The sequence below is a fragment of the Xyrauchen texanus genome, chromosome 3, assembly GCF_025860055.1.
Source record: "Xyrauchen texanus isolate HMW12.3.18 chromosome 3, RBS_HiC_50CHRs, whole genome shotgun sequence".
NCBI lineage: Eukaryota > Metazoa > Chordata > Actinopteri > Cypriniformes > Catostomidae > Xyrauchen > Xyrauchen texanus.
Window position 1 is genome coordinate 27,059,284 of NC_068278.1, and position 27,254 is coordinate 27,086,537.

Here is a 27,254-nt window from a genome sequence, read left to right on the forward strand (position 1 = left end):
TTAAATTATAAAGTGTTAATGAAATCTGACAGAATTATACCAGTCGCCGGGCCTACTAACACAAACACTCAGAGATAACATTCAGTTTGCTGCAAGTAGTGCGCTCTACTTAGGAGTCGTGTTTCACTAAACTCGCATTCCTCTGATCTCCACTAATAATTTAATAACAAATAACCTTCGATAGGTATTAATACACACGACTGGTGATCATTTTACTTTTAAAATAAATAAAAGCTACAAAAAGGAGTACACGCATTCCTGGGTTGTGTTTATATCCTTCCGCCACGTTTTGTGTCTTTTCAGGCTGTTTAGGTCAATCGGTCAGTGCTGAAGCCCCGCGTGAACTGTGTATATTACTAATATCGCACTTAAAATAGCAAAACAATCTAAATGACTGGGTTGTTATTTTTGTAGACATCTAACACATATAGATCGCCAGCACGTTGGTTTCAAAACAGGCTTATTTGTCTCTGTTTAGGAGGAAATAATTCAGCAAAGCTAGCAGAAGTAGCAGCAGTAGTGGACTTGAATAACAGGAGGAGTCGCTTTACACGTTGGCTGTCACTAGATCGACTGCCAGTTAACACGTCAAATACCATATTCCGCACTCGTCCGCGGTGTGTATCGGTTTTCAAACAGTCAGAAAACTCTGCTCAATCTGTCGTTTATGGGATCACCATGTCCATGAAGCCGCAGGCCGGTGGTAATCGCAAACCCGGCGGAAGCAACAGCGGAGCCGCTGCGGCCTCTGGCACCGGGGGAGCAGGAGGAGCCGGTGGACGCCAAAACATAGGCAGGTGGGTGTCCAAACCAGAAAATACGAGGGGTTTAATTTAGAGGACAGATGAACATCTACCAACATGGGAGCGATGTGGGGATGCGACAAGCTTGCGCTTGTGTCGTAGCTTAATAATGAAGGTTGGGAAGTTGCAGTGTACATTATTGAGCGCAAGTAGGCCGATATAGGCCAAGTTCACAGGGCAGGGATTTATATGTTAATTCCCGCACAAAATGGTTTGTGTTCATTGCATTTGTATAAAAATAAAAACACACAGAAAATGGACATTCTTTTCCTGAATATAAAAGAGGGGCCGGTTATCTACACCTTCAGGATGAGTTGTGTCTCTTTGCCGGTGCAATATGGCTGTGCCAGCATTGCCACACAAAGCAAATGCGGTTTCTGTCGTTACCATTTTAATAATATTCACATAGAGACTATTCGAGTCAATAAATCAGCGGCGATACACTTTATCTTTGTATTGTTAGCTTAGTCAGCTAACTAGCCAATATGTATTTGCTCATACTGTTACTAATCTGTCAATTTTATCCGCGTGACACTTTAGTTTGTTGCTAGGTGTCATTTAGGGGTTGCTGAAAATACAATTTAGAGGAATCCTTAGCCGATCGTCACATTATTTATACCCAGTTATATCATTTGCTATAACTTGTGTCGTTCTCCATATTGCATATTGTTGGCTTTCATCTAGCCTACTTCTGTATTTTTAAGGGGTGTGAACTGATTGTTAATACGTGTTGGGGGCGTTAGTCGGCCCCGGTCACTCTTGTAACCTCGGTTCGCTGAGATGAAGGAAACGTGACATTGCTGAACGCTTTTGGAAAATTCCTTTTCCACGACCTAGTTGAAGCCTTTGCATCATAACGCCAGTCTTATGATTGCAATGGGGTTTGAGCCCCGACATTTTAGTCGCGCATTTACCATAAGAGCCAATTCTGGCTCGTTCATTGTGCTCTGTTCAGGGGCCATACGTTTAGGTTCCACAGCTCCGGCTGGGGATGCAAAGTTGTGCCCTGCGCTTGAGAGAGCAGATCACTCCTCGGTGGTATTTCTCTGGCTCGTTCATTGTGCTCTGTTCAGGGGCCATACGTTTAGGTTCCACAGCTCCGGCTGGGGATGCAAAGTTGTGCCCTGCGCTTGAGAGAGCAGATCACTCCTCGGTGGTATTTCTCTGGCTCGTTCATTGTGCTCTGTTCAGGGGCCATACGTTTAGGTTCCACAGCTCCGGCTGGGGATGCAAAGTTGTGCCCTGCGCTTGAGAGAGCAGATCGCTCCTCGGTGGTATTTCCCATGTAGGGCCACCTAATATATCCATTTCCGGAAACCATGGTTATTTGGGCCATTTCGGCGTAACATAACCGTTTCCTTGTCCTCTTAGACTTTGCTGATGACAGCGTGGAGGAGACGCATTGGGGGCAAATGCATATTTACGTGTCGTCGGCCACATGTGGGCCAAGACGTCCACTCCTAGAGGGGTACCAAAGAGGGGCATTGAGCTGTAGGTCGACTTCTGCTTTGCCGGACATTCCCAAATCCTCATAACCATTTGAGAATGAAGTCCCCATTCCCCTGCCGTCGGCCCCTGGTGCGACAGCATGTCCGCTATAGAGATGTAACGTGTGAAAATTTTATATCACGATTGTCGTGACCAAAACTATCACGGTTATCAATATTATCAAGGAATTGTTAAAATGTGCAAAAAGTACTGATACACACACTGAAATCATTTAAACAGGTTTTATATTTGAAAATCAACAACAAATAAAATTAGTAAACAAGGGAATAGCAAATGAAGTATAAAAATAATTATTATTATTATTGGTGTAGTTACATTTTTTATTATTATTATTAACTTACACAGTTTAAATTATCAAAATATGTGACTAAAGTACATAACATGTTATTACATAGCTCTCTGAAATTCTTGATTCTGGTCGCTCATCCGGAAACGTTGGCTTCTTTCACGTGTCAGGCTCTCTCCTTTCATACATTTACATTTACATTTATGCATTTGGCAGACACTTTTATCCAAAGCGACTTGCAGTGCAATTATTACAGGGACAGTCCCCCCGGAGCAACCTGGAGTTAAGTGCCTTGCTCAAGGACACAATGGTGGTGACTGTGGGGATAGAACCAACGACCTTCTGATTAACAGCCCTGTGCTTTAGCCACTACGCCACCATCATACAAACACAACTGGTGCCATCATGCATCTCTGTTATAGTTATTGATTGTATTGAAAATGAAATCGGAGGACTTCAGTATTTGTATTGAAAGATTGTTTTATGAATGTACGACGATTGATGGTATGAATGTACATCACTTTAATGTCGCACGTATTTGTTATTTATTACTGTCTTGTTTTCTTGTTCGTTTGTCTTGTCTCAAAGCTATTTACTTGTTAGGAACATTTTCTTTGCAGAAGCTTGCGTTTATTTTCAAGTGAGATAAGAAATTATTTCAACCCAATTAAAAATCGTGTCCAACTATTTACATTTCCTCATATTTTTCCCCAACTCATGCACTGAGCTAAAAGTTAACTTGCCTTGCATGCACTATAAAGTGATGGATGTTGTCACGAAGATGACTCGCCAGATTGGACGCATTGCCCGTTTTGCAGCAACTTTCCTCTGGCAAGCTCTGCAGACAGGGTTACCATCTTCTACTAATTTTCCCTCAGCATTCTTAAAAAATCCAAAATATGTCCACACTTCTGATTTGGTGTTCTTGGAAGGTTGGAAATTCTCTTGAGCGCTGTTATTGCCTTCCGCCACGTTTTCACGCTAAAAAAACAACAATAACCATGTTGCATGCCCGTGTTTGTGGACCGCATTTACTGCGAGTTTTACAAATCACGATAATCGCGCACTGTTTTAATGATAATTTATATGTGACGTGGACGGTAATACTAACCGTAGGGGAATTTTAGCGTGGATTACCGTGAAACCGGTAACCATTTCATCCCTAGTCCGCTCCGCAGTTCAAGCGGACTGTGACCTATGTCGAACACAGGGAGAGGAGTCGGCGCATGCATGGTAGTGATTGAGTGCCAGTCTGATGGTTTATTTATGATATCATTGACATATTGTCTAAATGAATCAGAAAGTGAGGATTCACAATGACTGAATGTAAAGTTTTTACCGCTAAGAAGATGTCTAGCATTTCCAAGTGATGTGCCACATTCATATCGCACCTGTCCAAGTGATGAAAGGCAGGCGTCCATCGTACAGTGTGCCACAACCCGTGTTGAACGCATCTGTGGTCACCACTTGTCATCAGAAAACCGGACCCAACATCACACCCTGCTGATAAAGGTTTGGAGCTGTCCATGGTGGCCGTTTATAAGACGGGAGCATTTTATGTGGAGTGTGGGGTGAATTGTCTCTGAGATGCCCAGAAGCGTACCACACGATCGCAAAATGCACAAATGAGCTTCTTACTCCGAGCGTGTCATGCATCCATGTACAGCGCTAATAGTGTAAAGGCTCGAGCAAGCAAACAATAGACACCAATCTCCCGTGGTTATCACATAGTGAGTTTGTAGAGGAAGAAAGAGCTTTTTCAGGCTTCAGTGTGCGTCGAGCAACAACTACTGCTATTCAAGCAATGTATAGGAAGAGGCGGACGGTGTGCAGGAATCATTCAGTCAGACGAGAAGATTCCGGCTCGTCAGGAGGTGATAACTCAAAGCCAAGCTCATCGATGATATTGGGGGGAGGGTCTGCAGCATCTTCCATGGACCATTCTTTCGAGACTGCGAGGGACACATCATTATCATCAAATAGGACAACACTGTGCTCATTCTTTAGAGGGCTGTAGGTTGTCACATGCGTACTGCTCTGGCGAAGACGCTGCATAGGAAGATCAAGGGGTTCGTGGGGCTTGCATCGGTGTGAGATCCTCCTCGGTTTTTTCCATCTCTACCTCGTGGCCCCGCCGTGATTCCTCATGTGGTCCCTCGAGACTTAAACAGAGGAAGCTGTCAGAGTGGCGTGTGAGGCAGAGTCGTTCCTCAGAACAAGGAGACCCTATAGCAGAGCCTCTTGAGACTCATGTCCTCACAGTGAGGGCAGTTTGTTCCCATGAGAGCTGCTTCATCGTAGGCGCCCCAGACAGCGAAAGCAGTTCTCATGTTGGTCTGACGGAGCAATGTGTCGCGCACAGGAACACTTGCGATATGATATCTTTAAAAAGACGTTTTTTTTTCGTCACTTAAACAGAATATTACTAATATATATATATATATATATATATATATATATATATATATACATACATACATACATACATACACTGGCGGTCAAAAGTTTGGAATAATGTTCAGATTTTTCTCTTATGGAAAGAAATTGGTTCTTTTATTCACCAAAGTGGCATTCAACTGATCACAATGTATTTTCAGAACATTAATAACTTGGAAAAAGTACAATTAGAAAAAAGTAAACTACTTCAAAGAGTTCTCATCAAAAAAATCCTCCATGTGCAGCAATGACAGCTTTGCAGATCCTTGGCATTCTAGCTGACAGTTTGTCCAGATACACGGGTGACATTTCATGCACTTCTCATGCGCCTCACAATCTTGCTGATCCCACAAATGCTCAATGGGTTAAGATCCATAATTCTCTTCCAATTATCTGTTTTCCAATGTCTGTTTCTTTGCCCACTTTAACCTTTTTTTTTTTTTTTAAATTTCTGTTTCAAATGTGGCTTTTTCTTTGCAATTCTTCCCATAAGGCCTGCACCCCTGAGTCTTCTCTTTATTGTTGTACATGAAACTGGTGTTGAGCCGGTAGAATTCAATGAAGCTGTCAGCTGAGGACATGTGAGGTGTCTATTTCTCAAACTAGAGACTCTGATGTACTTATCCTCTTGTTTAGTGGTACATCTGGGCCTTCCACATCCAGGGCTCCAGACTGCGACTAAACTTGTTGTAAATGTGACAATTATTTATTGCGACTAATTTATAATCTAGTCGCCATTGGCGACAGTCAGGTTGTGTGCGTTCATACACGGTTACGGAAGATATCATCTTGTGAGTTATTGAGTATATCTTTAGAGTGTCTCACGCCACTTTTCACCTGTTCTGTTTCTGATGAGCTTGCTGCACCGCACGCAACAACAACATCAAACCCAGCTTGAGAGAGTTGTGTCCAAATGACTTTTGAACTGGATCACTCTCTTTAATCCGGGTGGCAGAGGAGAAATCGCAGTTGCCTCCACGTCTGAGACAGTCAATCCATGCGTCTTATCATGTTGCTCATTGAGTGCATTACTGCAGAGACATGGCGCATGTTGTGGGTTCATGTTATTCTCTGTGGCATTCACGCATAACTCACCTTGCACCCTACTGAGAACGAGAACCACATTATAGCGACCACGAGGATCTTATCCCATGTGACTACCCTCCCTCGCAACCGGGCCAATTTAGTTGCTTAGGAGACCTGGCTGGAGTCACTCGGCACGCCCTGGATTCAAACTCGCGAATCCAGGGGTGGAAGTCAGCGTCTTTACTCACTGAGGCCCCCAATATTTTACAGTTTAAAATGTTTTGGTATCATGATATTTTGTTAGTACCGGTATACCACATAACCCTAAATGCAGTATTTGATTTGTAGTCTTGCTGCTGAAAAAGTGCTGTCATTCACAGCCCTTATTCTGTAAATCATTGGCATCATGTGCACTTATTCTTGTTTTACCTTCTCATTGATTTTGATCTGCAGGGCCATAGCCATGAATTCTGGGCCTCGATTGTTGTGGGCCACTGGAATGTTTTCCACCCTTCATCCCAGAAGCTACAGACCTGTAAATGTGTAGATTATCCTCTTACATTGATCTCTGCAGTGTTATGACTATGAAATAAAACAGATCAGGGTCTCTTGTATGGTCGACCAGTATATCGCAGAGGAAGATAAATATGCTGCTATTTGGTGTTTTTAAATTAGCATCATTGGACGATTTGCTGACCTGCTTGCATGTGAAGAAGCTGTCAGAGACATGTCCATGCACAGGACCCATGATGCTAATCTCGTCATCAGCAGAGTGCTGTATCATTTAACGAAAAAGCCAGATTTACCTTACAGCTCGTCTTGAGAATGCGCATGTGCCTGGAGTTATTTGCACTATTTAGTGGGTCCATGAGGTGGTGACACTCACATTTGAGCCATTGCTGTCATGATGAAGCACTAGAAGATGTTCACCAGTGAGCCAAAACATTATGACCACTCACAGGTGAAGCGAATAATGTTGATCATCTCCTAACAAGGCCACATCAAGGTCTGGGTAGATTAGATGTAAGCAAACAATCAGTTCTCGTAGTCAATGTGTTGAGTGCAGGAGTAAAGACCTGAGTGGCTTTGACAAGGGCCAAATTGTTAGGGCCAGATGTCGAAAGTGACTACATTGGGCATACGTGCATCTGAAATTGACTTTGGAGCAGTAGAAGAAGGTCGCTGTTCAAATGAGTCCCATTTTCTACAAGACCAATCCATGGCAGCTCCACCTTGCAATTTACAGGACTTGAAGGATCTGCTTCTAATGTCTTTGTGCCAGATACCACAGGACACCTTCAGGGGGTCCAACTGCCAAAAGTTATCGCCTCGTGGGTTAATTTGGCACACAAGTGATCCATTCGAAATGTATTTGCTACGAAATGTGAGAAGGAAATCTACGGTTGTACATTCAGATGTAAATGTAATAACATTTGCTACATATGCATCCCTAGACCAATCACAGTCGTTTTGTTATGTGCCATTGTGTTACCACAATAATAGACTGTTGATTCGCAGTCTCATTTAAAATGTCTTGCATATCAGGCATGACACAGTGCGCTATAAGTAAATGTCATATTTACTGTGCACCTGAAGTATTTAATAAATATTATGCTAAATATAAGTGAATTCATTTTTTTGACAATGTTTGTATGATAATGTTAGTAAAACAAATTTTCACCCAGACTGTCATTATTTTGTAATGTATGATAATATTTCACCCTGTCTCTGACCATCTTTATGAAAAGCTTTATTTTTGCCTCCGCTTCTCCTTTAAACTTAAATATAAATGCCCTCTGTTATGATTGGCTAACAGCATGTAGTCCCTCAAATTCAGCCATTTTTTTATCTCAATCGGAAGAGAATAAACAAGCACCAAAACATTAGAACTGTAGATTTCACAGTTTACAAAACGCACATCCAATACATTGCATCCGAATATATTACAATAATCATCTCGAGCACAATGGTTAACACTCACACACTGTCTACACCGGACGCTATAATCAATGATGCTGCCTTCCATGGAAGCGTCCATTGCGGCGCATCACTCCAACAGTAAACAAACAGGTGTCCCGTTCCATTTTGTGCTTGCGCTACTACTGCCAACAACAAATAAATATTTCAGAAAGTTTATGTCGGCGCGCCCGGTGTAGACAGCCTCAAGCCGTTGCTTTGCGTCGCGTCAAAACGTGCCCTGTGTAGACCGCATGTCAGCAACATAAACAATCATGACATTTTAAATATGAATTAATGGAACTGTTTACATAAGTTTTTGATCAGGTCCAATAGTGTTTTTAACTGCCCCATGTCCTTCATTGACATTTCTTTCGTTTTATGTCTGCTTCACAAGACGCACACATCCAGTTTATCATTCTGCACTGAGGTGCACATTGCCGGAAACAAATCAAAATGGTCAAAGACATCCATCTAATGCATGTTTACATACACCAACAATTAAAAAAAGTGCTGATAGGTGAATAAACAGTTTGAGCAGTTTAAGCAACAAAACAACTGGAGCTACAGCAGCTCATGAAACCACATCTTCTCTTCAAAGTTAAAACTTGACACCTGCGTCTATTAAAAGTGTGCCAGAGAGATGACAACAGTCAAAGACATCTGTGTAGTACATGTTTGTATACAAAAATAATTCAAAATAATCCAGATGGGTCCCCTTTCATGTTCAAGGGGTAGTTAATCAACAGACAGTGGGCCTTTTGTCCTGCTTACGAGCCATGTGAGCACCAGTGGGTGGGGCCATGGGTGCATTGATGATGTTGCTGTAGAGGCCGTCTTCAATTAACAAGTACCCCAAGTGATGTAGGGAAGTCGCGGAAGTAGAGAAGGGTGCGTTTGGCAGCTTGGTTTCAATAAATGCTTTTATTGCATTGGGGATTGAGTTCTGGAATTTACTGTATGTTTTTATAGTAGAATGACCTCTTTCTTGATGTGTCAAAATATAAAAGAATATTACTCGTGACATGACCCCTTTAAATTGTGTGAGATATATCGGCCACCCTGCTCTATGTATATCGGCGTTGGCCATTTAAAAAAAAAAAAAAGAAGTCTCTAGTCTCTTATATGCTCTTCTAAAGCAATCTTGCATGTTTAAGGTATAATGACTGTGGCTATGAATCAGATCATCTCGGTAAAATATTCATTCAGCCTACGTCTTTCTGTTGTTCAAGAGCTTCACAAGCTTCTTTGCACAATAAATTGCATAAAGCATGTTATTATCTGTCACTCTTGTTAATGCACATATAATTGCATATACCCAGAGTGGCAATCAATAGCTCCTCTGGTATCATAGGATTTCTTGCTCATGAAAGTGAGACTTTTTTTTTGGAGGACACTTCTCTTTGTGCGTTTGAGTTTCCGGGGCGTGCTGAGTGATTCCAGCCAGGTCTCCTAAGCAACCAAATTGGCCCGGTTGCTAGGGAGGGTAGGGTCACATGAGGTAACCTCCTCGTGGTCGCTATAATGTGGTTCTCGTTCTCGGTGGGGCACGTGGGGAGTTGATGCTGCAGTGAATAGCGTGAAGCCTCCACATGTGCTATGTCTCCGTGGTAACGCACTCAACAAGCCACATGATAAGATGCGTGGATTGACCTTCTCGTATGCGGAGGCAAATGAGGTTCGTCCTTCGGCCACTCGGATTGAGGCAAGTCACTATGCCACCACAAGGACTTAGAACACATTGAGAATTGGGCATTCCAAATTGGGGAGAAAAGGGGAGAAAATAAAAAAATAAAAATTGTTTTTATCAGTGATGCCTTTTTCTTTTCTTCCCAACAGAGGACGCAACAATGCCAAAGGACCCTCCACGGCAGTGAGTTAAACACTTATTTCAGTATCCTTTATTTGTTATCTCCAAACATTCCTTGGTTTAAATGGAGGCCTATTTTTTAGATGGCTCCTTTTCAGCCAAAAATAAGTTTTTTTTTTTAGTTTTTTTATTTGTCTTTAAGGTGACCTTCAGTGGAGTTTATGCAAACATGAGGATGGTTCATGTTTTGACCTCAGTTGTGGTAAGTCCAAATTGGCAAGACTGAAGATATTAAATGCATCTTTGTTCATATAGTTTCTGTCAGTTTTCAATTAGTTACATGGATGGGTAATACATTAAAGACTGTTCTGATTCTTGTATTTCTATTCTTGTGTTTCACCCCACAACAGGGAACCAAATGTGAACTTAAGGTCAAAAATGGCCTTATCTATGAAGGGGTTTTTAAAACCTATGGCCCAGAGGTGAGGAGAAGATTTTACGTGGCTCTGATCTCATGCATTTAAATAATCACTGTGCAGCTTTATTAAAAAATTCACAGAAGTCACAGAAGTGAAAAGGCCAAACATTTTATATAGCCACATTGATTATATACCAGAACTAACAAGCTACATTTCTGGAAAAGAGTCATGTGAATCACCGTTTATTAAAAGTTTAAAGATTTTGATCAACTCCAGAAGGGAAATAGAGCTGTTCTGCATTGCACATAGTCACATTTACCCTACATTCTTCATAACTTTTGTTTTCTCTCTTTTATTGTTTTTGCATCTTCATATGCAGTGTGATATTGTCCTGGATGCAGCACACAGAAAGGGTGTAGAGCCTAGCATTGGGCCTCGCCGTGAAGATATTGTAGAGAGCATTATATTCAAATCCTCAGATGTAGTGGTGGTGCATTTTAAAGATGTAGACCTCAACTATGGCAAGAAAGGTGAGACCTGCACTATTCTCTTTTATCAATGTAATTTCTTTCCCACTTCCTGTTTATCGGTTACTTTGAAGGTTTTAAATTGTGAAAAAATAAACCAATTGTGTTTTACTAGCACAGTGTTTCCCAACCTTTTTTCTGCCACGGCACACTTTTTACGACTTAAAAATTCTACGGCACACCACTATCCCACATAGGCTAACTATCGTCAATATTCTTTTCAAGAACATGTCCATGTTTACTGTCAGTCTTAGTAGCGTGTTTACTTGTACCAAGGCCGTACACACTTGTACACATACAGTGCTTGCGTTAGACTTTCTCATCGTCCGTCATTTTGACGGACAGGGTCGTAAAAATTCCATCACAATCTATTATTACTCATCATTTTAATTTTCAGATTTTAATGATAAGACATTTAATAGCTTTTAATTTTTAATCATGACCTTACAGGACGAGCATATAGCAGATTATGCATTTATTTATTTATATACCACAGTTAGTTCCGAATCTGATAGGACGAAAGACGTTCCATGAGCACTGATGGTGTGACTGTGTGTGTGTATCACTCCGCTTGTGTTCATGCTGTTCTAAACTGAAGTGTAAGAGTAGTGCATAAGTGTTACTGTCTTTATATTTGAAATTACATATGTAAGCCAGCAGGTGGTGGCAAACGATAATTTTTGTGCGTAATATGAGTCAGATGGTGACGTAAAGTGAATCCGTTAGTCATTGTTTACATAGAACAGCACTCTGTGATCGCTCGTATTACTAATACATTACCAAAGCTAGGAAATGGCTTTAAACGGCTTTTAAATGGACAACTTAAGGATTAAGGCTCATGCTGTGAGACACAACAGACTGATTTATTACAGAACTTACGTGCTTACCTTTTATCGGAGTTTCCACATTGGATACACTGTTTAAAATGGCTGAGGACATCGCTGTTTCTATAGTGAATGACTCTTGGGCACCGGCTACAGCGAAATAGAGAGGAATACCCCCGCTTGGACATCTATTTTCCACTGTAAAGCTGACAGCATCTCTGATTGGGCGTGGCAACATGTGATTGCACATGCTCTCTCTCTCACACACACACACACACACACACACACACACACACACACACATCCAGTCTTCTATCCTTGTTTATCCAATGACTTGTTAGAAACAGCACAAGTGTCTGTCAAAGTGACATTTGTTTAATTACTAACGGAGGTTTGGACCCATCATTTGTTTTGAACCAGCAACGGCAGATTCTCATCCGTCGCGTAAGAAAGTAGTTCCATGCACAAATGCATTTTTATGACCGTACTTGGTTTTTCCTAATTTTTTTAAATGTACTTGTCCATTGACCTGTTGTATATAAGCAATATCACACTCGCAATCGTACTATATGGCCCTACATCAACACTGCTGTAATTACCTCTGGCACTCGGCCTGTGGGCGATTTTACGAGTTTGCCACGTAAAAAAGAGGAAAGTGTGCAAAAATAAACGTTGAAAACATGTATTTGGAAGAGAGAGAAAAAGTTGCTTTGATAGCAGAAAGTAATAAAAGGACTTGTTTATTTTTAGGTCTAAGCATTTTCTTGGTGAATTTGAATTAGTTCAATAACTGGGGTCTCTGATATTCGTAAATGATAAGGTGTTATTCAATTAAAAGAAATTGAGACATTCAATGTCTCTTTACAAATTTGGACAGTTTTTAAATATTTCTTGTTGCTTAGCACTCTCAATGATATTGTTGGTGAAGCAAAAACGTGTGTGTCAAAAACACTTTGGTGTAAAGTGACTTCACTTCATAGACTTCAATGTATTCTGCAGCGCTGATGCGAGTCATGTGAAAGACTTGAGTATAAATATCACTCACTTCTGCACATTAATCATTGCTCTTCACAATCACAAAAGTGACCGATTATGGTTTCAAAATGGCAAATTTCTCCGAAAGGTGAGGAGTATGGATCCCTGAAAATTTTTTTTTTATTTCATGCATTTATTTATTTCGTGGAAGTTTCTAATTTTCCACAGCACACCTGACAATCTATCACGGCACACCAGTCTGCCGGTTGGGAAACACTGTACTGGCAGGCATATCGCAATTCATATTTTATCGGTCAAGTATAATAATTTCAAAATAGCTGGAAAATAGATCAGTTAACTGTCATAAAAGCAAACTCGATTTATTCAAATGCTTGTATTTATAGCCGGGTATTAAAAAGATTATGTGATTCTGACTTGAAAATGCTACAAATTCGAAGTCTTCAAGGTCATGTTTTTTTGTTAGACTGAGAAGTCAAGATGTTATTTATTACTGAGGAGGAGACATCTAATGTGTTTTGCTGCAGAAAGGGTGATGCAGTCTCCTTTCAATTGTTGCATATTTAAGCCCTGATACAGAGGTCTGATGTGAATAGATTATGTTCTGATATGTTACATGCACAATGTGTTTTATTAGTCAGCGGATAATTAATTACAAAGAACAGAATGAAAGTGCTTGTGCAACTGCTTTTTGCCCCTCCTATAAAGTCCTGACTAGAAACCTGGATAACGTAATCCTGAAACGTGCAACCCACTGTTCATAGCCCTCAGTTGCTTAAGTTTTTCAGGAATTCCTTTTTAGTTGAATTAAAGGTGCTGTAAGCAATTATTTTACATGGAAAGGTATGCGAAAAATTGTCCTACTCCCTGAAAAATATTCGTGAAATTAGTGTCAATATTTCACTGGACTCTGTGACCGCTCTAGACTCTGTAACACAAGCAACAATGTGTCTGCAGGCCACGGTCAATGACTCTCTCTGCCTGTCAATCATTTTGAGCGTTCTCATAGTTTTGTAGTTTCACCAAATTAATGAGACTTAATGCCATTTTATATGCCTTGTTGTTCATAACAGTTGTTGGTGCTATTTTGCTGGTGTTGTTTTTGACAACTGTTTCTGCACAATTTTGTTCTCAATAAAGCTCATTTGGTATTAAGTCTGGGCAATAGGATGATGTTATCAGATATCGCAATGCCTATTGCAACACTCATTGACAGACGATGATCGACAATATCAGGAAATGGCAAAGCCATGAATCTGGGAATTCGCCAAATATATTTAACAGTAGCCTAGGGTGTGACGTGGCTGAATCTAATTTCGCAAGCTCCTCGTCAAAATGCATTTCATGTGTGGTTAATTTTGCTCATCTACCCGCAACAGTTGGGGACCTGTAAGACGTCTCGGAGTGACACATGACTAGAAATGCTGTTAGTCACATAGACTATCTTTAGCTTTTCGAAGAAACACACTTTATAATGTTTTTAAGAACAGAAAACAGAAATTATGTCAATGCTTGTGTCTGATTCTCTGTTTGTTTATAGGCATGTAGCACAAGCCTGTCATGTGGAACAAGTGCATGTAAAGAGTTCTCACTTTTTTTTTTTTCTCTCTCTGTTTCATTCATCTGAAAACTGTTTGCAAGAATAATGTAGTCTAAGAGAATGCTGCAAATGATCTCAGGAGGTGCTGAGAGTTTAATTTGCTATATTTCCACATGGTTAGCATGCATTGTGAATGCAACTTTGCAGGTTTGCTTTGAATTAAACAAAGACAAAAGTGATTAAATCAAAGTAATACAAGACACGTTCACCTTGAACCTAAAATTTTGTGATATTCTTTTCTTTAGGCAGCATTAACTGTATTACCAAAATTCAGTACAAACATATTCAATAAGAACACACATTTGGCAGCATTATTTTGGGAACACAAGGGAATTTATTAGGCTTATTTATTGTGATTATATTTGTCTTTACATATATGATTTTCTTTAGTTCTTAATGTGTAGGGTATTAGTAATTTTCCATCTGTTGTCATTGACGGAGGCAAATAAGGCCGTTGGAGATGGTATATGTTTGGATTTGTGAAAATTCGCTATTTTAATGCTTTTCTCGTTTAGTTTAAAATGCAAATTGAATTTAGAAATGTCTTTTTATGTTTTTCATGTGTCAAAAATGAATACATTTTTTAATGCAAAATAAATAAAGCAAAAATATTAACCAACCATTGGCAGGGGGTTGATGATATAATTGTATATATCGCGATAAGGCCATTATCGATAAATTAATTTGTACATATCGCCTAGCCCTTTTCAGTGCAGGGTTTTGCACTAATCCAATGGCACAGCTTGTGGAAATTTTAGAATGGCTAAAATTGCTTATAGCACCTTTTAATGCAGAACAATATATGTATCACTTTTCTTATTGCCCAGTTCAGTGGAATCATTCAGAAGGTTTGCATATACCTATCCTCTGAAGATTACAGTTATATGCTTTTATTTTAGAGCCTATTACTTTTACAATGAGAAATGAGTGACGTGCATCATGACACTTAAGTTCACCTGTTATCCAGAGACACACTAACATCATGGGAATTGCAGAGGTGATCAGGGGGTCACACATGACTGGCTGCATGTTGTAAAGCCTGTTATAGTTGAGTTACAGACTCGCAGTGATGAGAGGATATGGTGTTTGTTTCATAAGCCAAATCGGTCCAATATCAAGTCTAATGCAACTTCTTACACATACAAAGCAACCTTGATATACATCATTTTTAAGGCCTGCTGTAGTCCATTAATTATTATTACTTTTTGTTTACTTGAATGAATGAATGAATAAACAAATAAACAAGAAGTTAATAGCAAGTAAGTGTTTCAAGTGAAAATTGTGCAGTTTGTATATTCTTTCTCTACCAACCAATTTTGTTCCTATATTTATTTTTCCGTCAACAAAAAATAGTAACAAAAGATGACAAATCAAATCACCAAATCCAAAATAAGCAAAGCAAATCACTCGTTATTAAATATTTATAATGCTACTACAAACTGCATTCAGGAATGGAGAAATAATCATTTCAGACATATTCTTGTGTGAAAGGTTCACAATCTGTGACAGTTATTAAGTCCCAGTGATAGAAAATTGAATAACCTTACCATAATGCATGAAAAATGTTTTATATGTCCTTTTGGTAAGAACTGTATTTGCAGGTTACATACTAAAAATTAAAAAACTTGTCCCCATTTTGTAAAGTCCAACCCCTGGCAGCCTTTCTTTGTCCTAGTAAGTGCAGAAAAAACTGGAATTGTTGAATCTGGTCAATGACTGTTTCAAACTGATCTGTTCTTTCTGTCTCTTTTCTCTTAAATGGATCTAGTCTCATCGGATGCAGGTAATGCAACTTTTTTTCCTCCACAGTTTATTTTTGTGCAAAATATTTTTTTCATTGCTTGCAGCATTCTTTGAGTAGGTGAGTATTACACTGGGATGCAAACTACTCACCTTTCAGCTTAAGTCACTTTTTAGAAAGCTAATTTGGCCAAATAGTTCTGTAAAATGTTCTACTTTTTCTTTATTAAAATAACTTGAAAGGGTTACTTTAAGTTTAAACATTTAAAGCTTTAATTGCAACAAACAAATCAACAGAAATTATACATCTGGAACACCAGCTTTGAGTTTTTTCACCACTCATGAGTTTGCATCTGCAACAAACATATCTAGTCCAAATTGATTTATTAAATGTTTTTATGAAAGTTGTGGGTTATACTTCACCCTAGTCAGTATGAGGAAACTTGTACAATGTTTTGACTATGGCTACAAAGATTAAAGGGATAGTTCACCCAAAAATGAAAATTCTCTCATCACTTACTCCACATCTGGGAAGGCATAAAGGTTATGACTTTATTTCTTCTGCAGATCACAAATGTGAGTTTTCACAAGAATATCTGAGCTCTGTAGGTCCACACAATGCAAGTGAATAGTGACCAAAATTTTGAAGCTCCAAAATGCACAAAGGCAGCATAGAAGTAGTCCATAAAACTCCAGTGGTTTAATCCATGTCTTCGAAAGTGATACAATTGGTTTTGGGTGAAAACACCAAAATAGAACTTGTTTTTCCACCATAAATCTTGACATCAGCAATGTTATTGGCGGCCATGATTTCAAGCTCAATTACACTTCCTATTGCACTATCTAGCCCTCTGCACATGTGTCAAGCACTAGGAAGTGTAATCAAGCTTGAAATCATGATCGTGCCTAGAGACTGAAATGGGAAGGTGTACAGTAAAAAAGGAGTTATATTTTTGTCTGTTCTCACCCAAAGTTTTATGGATTACTTTTATGCTGACTTTGTGTGATTTTTGGAGCTTCAAAGTTTTGGTCATCACTCATTTGCATTGTATGGAGGTACAGAGCTGAGATATTCTTCTAAAAATCTTCATTTGTGTTCTGTAGTTCATGTGTTAAAACTTCACCACTTCAAACATGCAGCATACAAATGCTCAACCCACTCAAAGCTGGCTGCAAGTAGCTTCTATAACATTGTAATTGACTTTATACAAACCTGATGATGTTATATTAGAAGCCTGTTTCATTTCATGAGCACATTGCTTCATTTGAATAAATCTTGGTGTGATGTCTTGCTCCAAGATTCAGGTTATGATTTAGTTTTTATACTTTTTTTTGCATGCTTATGGGGGAAAGGCTCCTTTTCCCCAATACAATCATTCATAAAAACAAATTTACAAAACATGAACAAAGTTAAATTAAATGCAAGAACAGTTTGAAAAAGAGCAAAAAATGAATCACAAATTATACACTCATACACTACTCTATCAATTAAATGAACTAATTTCCCAGAAATGCAGTTGTATGAACTAAATTCTTTGAAAATACTTAACTGATTAAAATGCATGGGTTCTTGATGTTTTATGTTTAATAAACCCTTATGTATTGATTCTTTCTTAATTTTGTATTACTGTTTTTCCCCTTGATTTCTCTGTGACGCTTAACCTCTGTCTTAACCCATGGAAGGTCATGTTCTCAAGAATGTCACTCTGATTAGTGTTTCTGTTGAATTGAATGATTTTGTGTAATAAAATGTTAGCCATGATATTGACACTGAGAAAAACATTTAAAACGTATTGTTTCCTGTCAGCCTTGTAGGGTTGCATGGTTTACCGTTACTAACGAAGTATCACGATACCAAAAAATGTTTTACAGTACGATAACATCCTGTGGCTAATTTCGGTATGTTGGTATTGGTGGTTTGGTCCATAGACAATGATTTTTACCCTGTACAAATGTACTATTCTATCACCCAACCTTAACTTTATCCCTAAACCTAAGCAGCACTGAAACCTTGTGGCATTTTTACATTTACAAAAAAAAAAAAAACAGTTAGTATGTTTGTTTGTTTTTTAAGCCGTTTGAATTGACACTAGTTATGTCCTCATAAACCACTTTTATATCATAATACCCTCATAACAACTAGTGTAATAACCTAAAAAATCCTCATAAACCACCAAAACCAACTTGCGCACGCATGCGCAATCTCTCACACAAATGAAACACACACAGCTGGTGCTTAATTTTCATGCAGTGTGTTTATAGTATAAACGGCTGTTAACACTTTAATAAACTCCTCTGGTGCAGCTCGGAGATTTCAGCTCGAGAGGTGACAGGAGTTATCCCAGCATTCATTGGAAGCTTGATATTTTAAACCCATCAAAAACAGGAAGAACTCAAAGGTCTGTCAAAATAAAAATCCTGCTAACATGAAAGCTCTATTCAAATGGATGCATGAAATTGAAGATAGAAAAATATAACTACTTTTTAAAATATAACTACTTAATAAAAATTGTATATTCAAAAAGTAGCAATAATACTCATAACAAATATCACAAACGCAAGCAGCCTTGCAGCACAGGTAATCAGACTTTTTTTTTTTTTTTTTCAATTGTTTGAATAAATATATCTTATATATACACACTCACCTAAAGGATTATTAGGAACACCTGTTCAATTTTTCATTAATGCAATTATCTAAACAACCAATCACATGGCAGTTGCTTCAGTGCATTTAGGGGTGTGGTCCTGGTCAAGACAATCTCCTGAACTCCAAACTGAATGTCAGAATGGGAAAGAAAGGTGATTTAAGCAATTTTGAGCGTGGCATGGTTGTTGGTGCCAGACGGGCCGGTCTGAGTATTTCACAATCTGCTCAGTTACTGGGATTTTCACGCACAACCATTTCTAGGGTTTACAAAGAATGGTGAGAAAAGGAAAAAACATCCAGTATGCGGCAGTCCTGTGGGCGAAAATGCCTTGTTGATGCTAGAGGTCAGAGGAGAATGGGCCGACTGATTCAAGCTGATAGAAGAGCAACTTTGCCTGAAATAACCACTCGTTACAACCGAGGTATGCAGCAAAGCATTTGTGAAGCCACAACACGCACAACCTTGAGGCGGATGGGCTACAACAGCAGAAGACCCCACCGGGTACCACTCATCTCCACTGCAAATAGGAAAAAGAGGCTACAATTTGCAAGAGCTCACCAAAATTGGACAGTTGAAGACTGGAAAAATGTTGCCTGGTCTGATGAGTCTCGATTTCTGTTGAGACATTCAGATGGTAGAGTCAGAATTTAGCGTAAACAGAATGAGAACATGGATCCATCATGCCTTGTTACCACTGTGCAGGCTGGTGGTGGTGGTGTAATGGTGTGGGGATGTTTTCTTGGCACACTTTAGGCCCCTTAGTGCCAATTGGGCATCGTTTAAATGCCAAGGCCTACCTGAGCATTGTTTCTGACCATGTCCATCCCTTTATGGCCACCATGTACCCATCCTCTGATGGCTACTTCCAGCAGGATAATGCACCATGTCACAAAGCTCGAATCATTTCAAATTGGTTTCTTGAACATGACAATGAGTTCACTGTACTAAAATGGCCCCCACAGTCATCAGATCTCAACCCAATAGAGCATCTTTGGGATGTGGTGGAACGGGAGCTTCGTGCCCTGGATGTGCATCCCACAAATCTCCATCAACTGCAAGATGCTATCCTATCAATATGGGCCAACATTTCTAAAGAATGCTTTCAGCACCTTGTTGAATCAATGCCATGTAGAATTAAGGCAGTTCTGAAGGTGAAAGGGGTCAAAGACAGTATTAGTATGGTGTTCCTAATAATCCTTTAGGTGAGTGTGTGTGTGTGTGTGTGTATATGTATATATATATATATATATATATATATTACACATTTTTTTTATTATTTGATTAAATCTGTATGTATCGATTTGATTAAACACCAGTTGATCATAACATTTTAACATGGAATCCTGAAAAATTAAAACTGAAAATGCATAATTTGTATTTGTGAGTTTGTGCGATTATGCAGTTCTTTTAATCAAGTCATTTTCTATGTCATTTCATAAAAAATCTGAGGCTTTTCATTTGTTGATTATAGTATCGATTTAGTGTTGATTAAGGGGAACCAGGGCTTGTATTGTTCCGAATCCAAAATGTTGGTATCGGAGCAACCCTACTGCCTTGATATAGAGTAGGGCTGCACGATTTGGGGAAAATGTCATATTGCGATTGAGTTTAATATTGCGATATAATAAATAAATGGTATCATGAGTCAACTTGATTGGTTATCAAGGAAAATGCACAAATAGATTACTGATAATGCTGAAATGTGTATTTCTGAACTCAAACATACAAACTAGCAAAAAAAAAAAACACTATAAATGAACCGTGCTTTCAAATTAAAATAATATTTTTACTAAAAGAAATAATATCTTTGCATTACTGCAAACTTGTTATTTTCTCAATATTACACCTAAATAAAATAAGAACATACGAATTTTCACGAAAATAAGATTGTCCAAACAAACGGACATTTAAGCAGGATGTAACAAACTTTGTATAAACTCTTTTGAAAAGGAAACTGGATTTAAAAGTGTGGTTCACTCAATCAAACCACACATATATATAAAAATAACACTAAAATTACAACAACAATAAAATGTGTGTGTGTGTATATATATATATATATATATATATACACACACACACACACACATTTTATTGTTGTAATTTTAGTGTTATTTTTCACATAAGATTGATCTTATGATGATGATGTTGCGAGATGCAGACAGCGGTGGTGAGAGACGAGCGTCTCTGTGTTAGAGTGCACATCAGACGGCGGAACTTTAAATCTCTCCCGCTCAAATTGGGTCTCTTCCGCGACTGGTTGAAGCAGCTTTGACCGCACAGAGAATGACAGTTTTGGAGTTTGAGCTCATTTCATTTCCTGTATTATATTAACTTTTAATTATTGATGAAATAAAGACATATCGCCAATCTGTGTTTCTGTGTTATTTTTTCTGACCACCAGTTCAGTGTCTGTCTGCACGGCATCCATCTTCACCTGATTTCCACGCTGCACACCGGAAACTCACATGACATGACCACACGTGCCACTCCCTAAACTGAGACTGACTGGTCATCTTTTTATTAGAGGTGTAGAAAATGGGCAAACAGCTCTCAGAGAGAATGGGCTGTCACGTCCACACATGCACTTATTTATTTAATCAAATTGCAGCATTTGCCGTCATATAATCACACAGGCTGACATCGCGATTGCTATATGATTAATCGTGCAGCACTAATATACAGGAATCATTTCCCATAGGTTCTATGGCTATTGCTACAAGAGCTTCATTCTTCTATAATAAACTGAATAAGTTGTCAGGAAAAAAGAAATGCAGCTCCTCCCTGTTTTCCGAGAACATGGCCTTTTGAAATTAGTGTTTGTGTGTGTGCTGAACCCAAATACAAGATTGCTGTCATATGCCTTTATTTGAGATCCTCGCTACTCCTACTGTTTGTGCCCATTTTAAATCAACATCACTCTCTTCCACTTGATTGTGTCTTCATCATATTTTTCACTTCTGTATGCATATGTTTGGTTTTGCATCATGATGTACAGTAAGTGAAATGAAACCTGTTTGTTTGTGTGGGGTAGATAACTTCACAGACAGTGCAGTCAGTGCTCGACTGAATGGGGAGCACAAAGAAAAGGATCTGGAACCCTGGGATGGAGGAGAGCAGCACGTCTCAGGCAGTCTGGAATCTCTCGACACTGATGTGGTAAGATGACAATCAGTAGAGGCTTGCCATAATGTAACCACTTTAAATTGGATTAAGCTTATGATCACTTTAAAATTATAGTAAGCAGTAACAACTTGTAGTTGTTTAAAGCAATACGCCACTTAATGCCATGGTTACAATGATTTTACCATGGTTAAGCAAAGTTTTCAGGAAAGCTATATTTTACAAAACTATAGGTTACTTACATAACACTGGTTCTTTGGTACTGGTAACATTAAGTGAGGTGTCTCGTTATGGGATATGAAGCCCTATTACATTACGCCAACCCTTATTGGCTGGCAGACGTGATGCTTGTGTCTGGGATTGGCACCGATACCCAGTATAAAAGGATTGAAACAACGACACTACATCATTCAAAACAAGCACACCTCTTCCTCTCTTCACACAGAAAGGAGAGTGATCTGGGGAGACACCTCACTTAATGCGATCAGAGAACTGGGGTTATGCAAGTAACCTATAGCTCTTTCAAGCATGTGTTTCAGTGTCTCACTATGGGATATTCTAATTCCTATAATGCCAGACAGCCTGCTACAATTTTCTGCCTACCGTAAATACATTTTCCAGGGCTGGATGAGCCCTGGTGGAGTCAAGAGCCTACTCTCGCTACAGAATGTGCTAAATTCTGTTCTGTAACATCTAATTTATAAAACCTTGCAAATGTGTTTGGTGAAGACCAGCTCGCCTCTTCACAAATATCGTGTATTTTAACCACTCTGAAGAGAGCCCACAATGTAGACATTCCCCTTGTTTAATGTGCATGCAAACCAGTCGGGCCCAGAAGACCTTGACTGGAATATATAATGGAAATGGCTTCTATCCAGTGCGTTAACGGTTGTTTGGTGATCAGCTTCCCCATATGCAGTTTCACAAAAAATACAAACAGCTGATCACCATCCCTGAACATTCAGTTCGTTCTGTGTAAATGCACAGAGCAGGCACTGGGTATAATGCATTCAACCTCTGCTGCGCCTAAGAGTCAAAAGATGGTGTATAAAAGGCCCTGAGTTCAAGAGGAACATTGGACTGGACAACTTTGGGCATAAATGCAGGGTTTGATCCTAATATAATCCCTGCATCTCCTGACACAAGTTGCATACACGTGGAATGAACAGAAAGTGCGTCAATGTCCCTGACAATTATGCCATCTTGAACGACAATATTTTTAAATCAACATTGTCCAGTGGCTCGAATGGATACACTGAAATAGCGTCAAGCACCACTGCTACACCCCATGACCGAGAACTCAGTTTTGAGACTGAGAGAGAGCAATGTGTGCCCTTCATAAAGCACACACTAAAGGATGCATCCCCACTGTACTAACCATCAAAGCCTATGTGACATGTGGATATAGCAGCTAGAAACCCTTTTATGGTTGAAAATGCTTTCCCTTTATCTATCAAATCTTGTAGGACCGCCACTGAACATTGAAATGGAACCTTGTGTCTATCTGTGCACCAGCACTCGAACACACACCATTTCGGCTCATCAATAGACCTTTTCCACCAAATGCCAATGGTTCTCGTGCCAAGCTGATGCTCTGCTTGTTCACTGCCGGGGCAATCTGGAGCCTATCATTAATTGTCCATGCTTTTCCACTGGCATGAGAACAGAGTTGTGACGTAAAGGGTTACGTGAGTGTGTGATAGTTGTACGTGAGTGCGTGATAGTTGTACGTGACTAACTTAAACATAAACAAACATGGTGCTCACAGTGTTTGTGTAGCCTACAGTTTTAACTCCTGTTATTTTTAAGGAAATATTTAATCATACAGAGAAATGCGATCCAACATTATTACATTGCTCAACAAGATTGCCAGAGACGATAATATGCCCAAGACGACAGGTTGCAAAATTACATTATGTATTTAAAGTGGCTGATATTACGGGGCCTGGGTATTTCAGTGAGTAAAGACGCTGGCTACCACCCCTGGAGTCGCAAGTTCGAATCCAGTGCATGCTGAGTGACTCCAGCCAGGTCTCCTAAGCAGCCAAATTGGCCCGGTTGCTTGGGAGGGTAGAGTGACATGGGGGTAACCTCCTCGTGGTCGCTATAATGTGGTTCTCGCTCTCGGTGGTGCACATAATGAAAGCGTGAAGCCTCCGCATGCGCTATGTCACCGTGGTAATGCACTCAACCTACCATGTGATTGATGTGCAGATTGAATTGTCTCAGACGCAGTCTCAGATTTTGTTGCTTTATTTGCTCCACAGTGTTCGATAATACATTACATGTCTTATACATGTAAAATGGCCACAATATTTGGCTTTCAGTAACGCCCAAACTTGCTTTATGATATCTGCTTTAATATATCTTATGTTCTTTACTGTCAATTGTTGATAAAAACAATTTAATATCAATCACATATAGAGCAGAACTGGCAAAGAAACAGTGCAGCGACTCTCTTATCTATGGCTTCTCATTTCTAAAACTGTCCCTTTTACTTGCATCCTGTCAGCTCCTCCTTAGGATACGATGAAAATATGCAAGTAAAGGAAACGAGGACAGAAGATTCCAAGTGAAATATATTGGTAAAATAAAACGTCCCTCTTAAGCGCATTTTCAGAACGTCACCTTTGCGCAGCTGCTTTCCCTCGGAGCGCTTGCTATTATGTTGTTCAAATTTGATGTATTGATATATTAAGAACAAATCCTAATAATTCATGATGCACTCTCGAATATGACAATTACAGCTAAACCAGAAGGTGAAACATGAATTAGAACTCTTGTGTCATATATAAAAGGGAGGAGAATTTATGCGTGCGTCAGGTGCTTCGACACAAAAGATTTCCACATTGAATCCACCTGTGCATCCTCTCTCAAGCCTCCTCATAAAACTTCCTCTGTCATCATTTCAGTATATTTTTAATATAAACATGTACTAGATTAATGTCTTTTTGCTGTGTTTTTAGATGCTGTAAAATAACTTTGACTGTTAAAAACTTGTCTTGAGACACCTGCTGTCTGCCTTATTCATTGACCTGCATCTTGCTTTTTTTAGCACAAGAATGCGTTTGTTCTGAACAAGGGTCTGAAATGCCACTGAAAGTGACAGGGACTCCAAAATTAAGAATGTGTATTTTGTAAACTTTTTTATTTCTATCTCTTATTTATAACATTGTATATATTTCCTTTTCTATTATATACCTAATCTATACAAATCACATAGGTAACCGCTTATCTGGTTATTCAAGTTGAAAATGTATTTTAAGGAGTTGATGTATTTGAAATAACATAATGACATCATATTGTCACATTTTGTAAGGTTACAAAATATGCCCATACAATGCCCTCATAATGGTAATAAAAATGCCCCTAATATTATCTCCAGGGGGCAAATGTTGCCCCTTAATAGAAAAGTACATTTCTGACACTATAGTCTTAATAGCCCCTTTTAGAAATGCTTTAGCCAATAGTTATATAATTGCTATTCATACAAAAAAAAAAAAATAATAATAATAATAATAATAAAAAATGCTTCTCTCAAAGTCATCAGAATTGAATGTACACCCACTGTTTCTACAAAAAGGTTACACTTAATTTCTTAGTCATATTTATGTGTGTACCCTGAGCTGAAATCCTGCAGGCGAAATGTATGCTTTAAAGAGAATGGCAGTGACAACAAGTTGAAGACTTAACATGATAGGTAGAGCACATGGTCCTACTTGTGCATTGGTGCTTATTTGCCCCAAATTTGAATAGGTTTGCATCATTTTCCAATTCCATCTTGTTATTCTCTCTCTGTTGTTTCCTGTTGCCTCTCCACTGTCTTGTCAAAAATGTTCTTTAAAAAATGGCTGCAGCAGCAATATAATAAAGGCACCAATTAATAAATGTACTATTAAAAATTTACAGTTCTGTCTGCCAAGTAAAATAATTAATTAGCCTTGACTGTTGGCTGTTAACAGCTGCCAAATAACTTGGCACAGTAAAATTAATATTGAATTTAATTGATGCAATTTCACATGTTGGCTATTTTACAGCGGCTTTGAATGTGGCCAGCCATATTTCAGAGCTGGAACTATCTGTTTTATAATCACATTTTTTATTTTGACCACCCTTTTTTCCAGTCAAATGGTTGGGATCCTGACGAGATGTTTAAATACAATGAGGAGACCTACGGTGTGAAGTCCACCTATGACAGCAGCTTGTCTTCATATACGTAAGTCCTCTCCAGTGGAAGTCATCTGTGCTTTAAATGTCCTCCTGATGTATACCGGATTATTTCTGAAAATAAATGCAAAGAATGTTCTGTCTTTGAGACTGAATCTGATTATTTTTTATTCTGTTTCTTCTAATGTTCCAGGGTGCCCTTGGAGCGAGATAACTCGGAGGAGTTCCTCAAGCGTGAGGCTCGAGCAGCACAGCTGGCAGAGGAGATCGAAGCCAGTGCCACATACAAGGCCCGTGTGGCACTGGAGAATGACGACCGCTCAGAGGAAGAGAAATTCACTGCTGTTGTCCGTGGAGAGAGAGAACTTCACAGCATCAACAGGTCAAGCCTTAAATAAAAAAGTACCACTGTTGTATAAAATAAAATTCATTAGAAGAAACATTTTATGACTTAACATTTGAGTGTTCATTATTTCATGAGCCTAGAAAATCTGAAAAGATCTACATCCTAGTGAATTAGTGTATTTTAAGGGCCAGTTAATCAACCTGCTATTATCCAACAGTTATCTTTGCTGGTTGTTGGAAGGCATTACAGTTTGACAACTGAATTCAGATTGAAGAGTATCACTCAAATGATGCAATTTTAAATCTAGATTACCTCCAGTATAACCCTTTCTTTTTTCTTTTCTTTTACTTCAACAGGGAGAACAAATACATTCCTCCTAGTCAGAGAAACAGAGAATCAGGGATATCATGGGGAGCTGGTCGTCAAAATTCACCCAGACTGGTTCAGTGTAGCCCTGGGCCTCCCACATCCAGATCTGGTCCTCACGACTACAGCTCAATGGATCAGCGTGTGGTTAATGGAGGTACAAGTTGGGATCAGAACTATTTGTTTGTGGCTTTACTAGTTATGAGTAACGTTGTGGATCTGTTTTTTGGTGCCTTGATTATATGATCAAGTATAAATCAGTATTATGATTTAGGATAATCAACCCTAAATGTTGGATTATGCTGCTTTGAAGTCATGATATATAAGGATTGTACTAGCTCAGCAAGTCAAAAAACTATTCCTATGGCTTTCTACGGCCTCTGTCAATTTTACTATAATTTTCTTCACAGATCACTGTTCTTGACTTCACTAGCAATCAGCCTATCAATTTAATCTCTTAGGCTTTCAGTTCATTCATGATTAAATGATTTGAGCAAGCCAGTAGTGCAGGTGTACTCAACCTACATCCCATGCCAAAACTTGAGTCAAATGCTGCTGCTGTTCCAAGATGATCTGATTGATCTTTTCAGATGTTCTTTATACTTTGAATTTCTGTTGTTTTCGGTTTCCACTTCCTCAAATTGGTATGTTACATTTCAACATTGTTCTTTGGTG

The 27,254-nt window shown here is 39.0% G+C and overlaps 1 protein-coding gene across 5 annotated transcripts in view; it reads left to right on the forward strand.

Moving 5' to 3' along the window:
• The first annotated feature begins 306 nt into the window (after positions 1 to 306).
• atxn2 (ataxin 2) overlaps positions 307 to 27,254 on the forward strand; it is a 42,663-nt gene continuing 15,715 nt past the window's right edge. For all 5 annotated transcript variants that reach the window (XM_052098166.1, XM_052098175.1, XM_052098184.1 and 2 more), the window contains exons 1-10: positions 307 to 797; positions 9,856 to 9,889; positions 10,029 to 10,088; positions 10,237 to 10,308; positions 10,625 to 10,775; positions 15,958 to 15,972; positions 21,612 to 21,736; positions 25,825 to 25,916; positions 26,061 to 26,249; positions 26,570 to 26,736. In XM_052098166.1, coding sequence (XP_051954126.1) covers positions 679 to 797; positions 9,856 to 9,889; positions 10,029 to 10,088; positions 10,237 to 10,308; positions 10,625 to 10,775; positions 15,958 to 15,972; positions 21,612 to 21,736; positions 25,825 to 25,916; positions 26,061 to 26,249; positions 26,570 to 26,736 — 1,024 coding nt within the window. In that variant the 5' untranslated portion in view covers positions 307 to 678. The remainder of the gene's footprint in view (positions 798 to 9,855; positions 9,890 to 10,028; positions 10,089 to 10,236; positions 10,309 to 10,624; positions 10,776 to 15,957; positions 15,973 to 21,611; positions 21,737 to 25,824; positions 25,917 to 26,060; positions 26,250 to 26,569; positions 26,737 to 27,254) is intronic.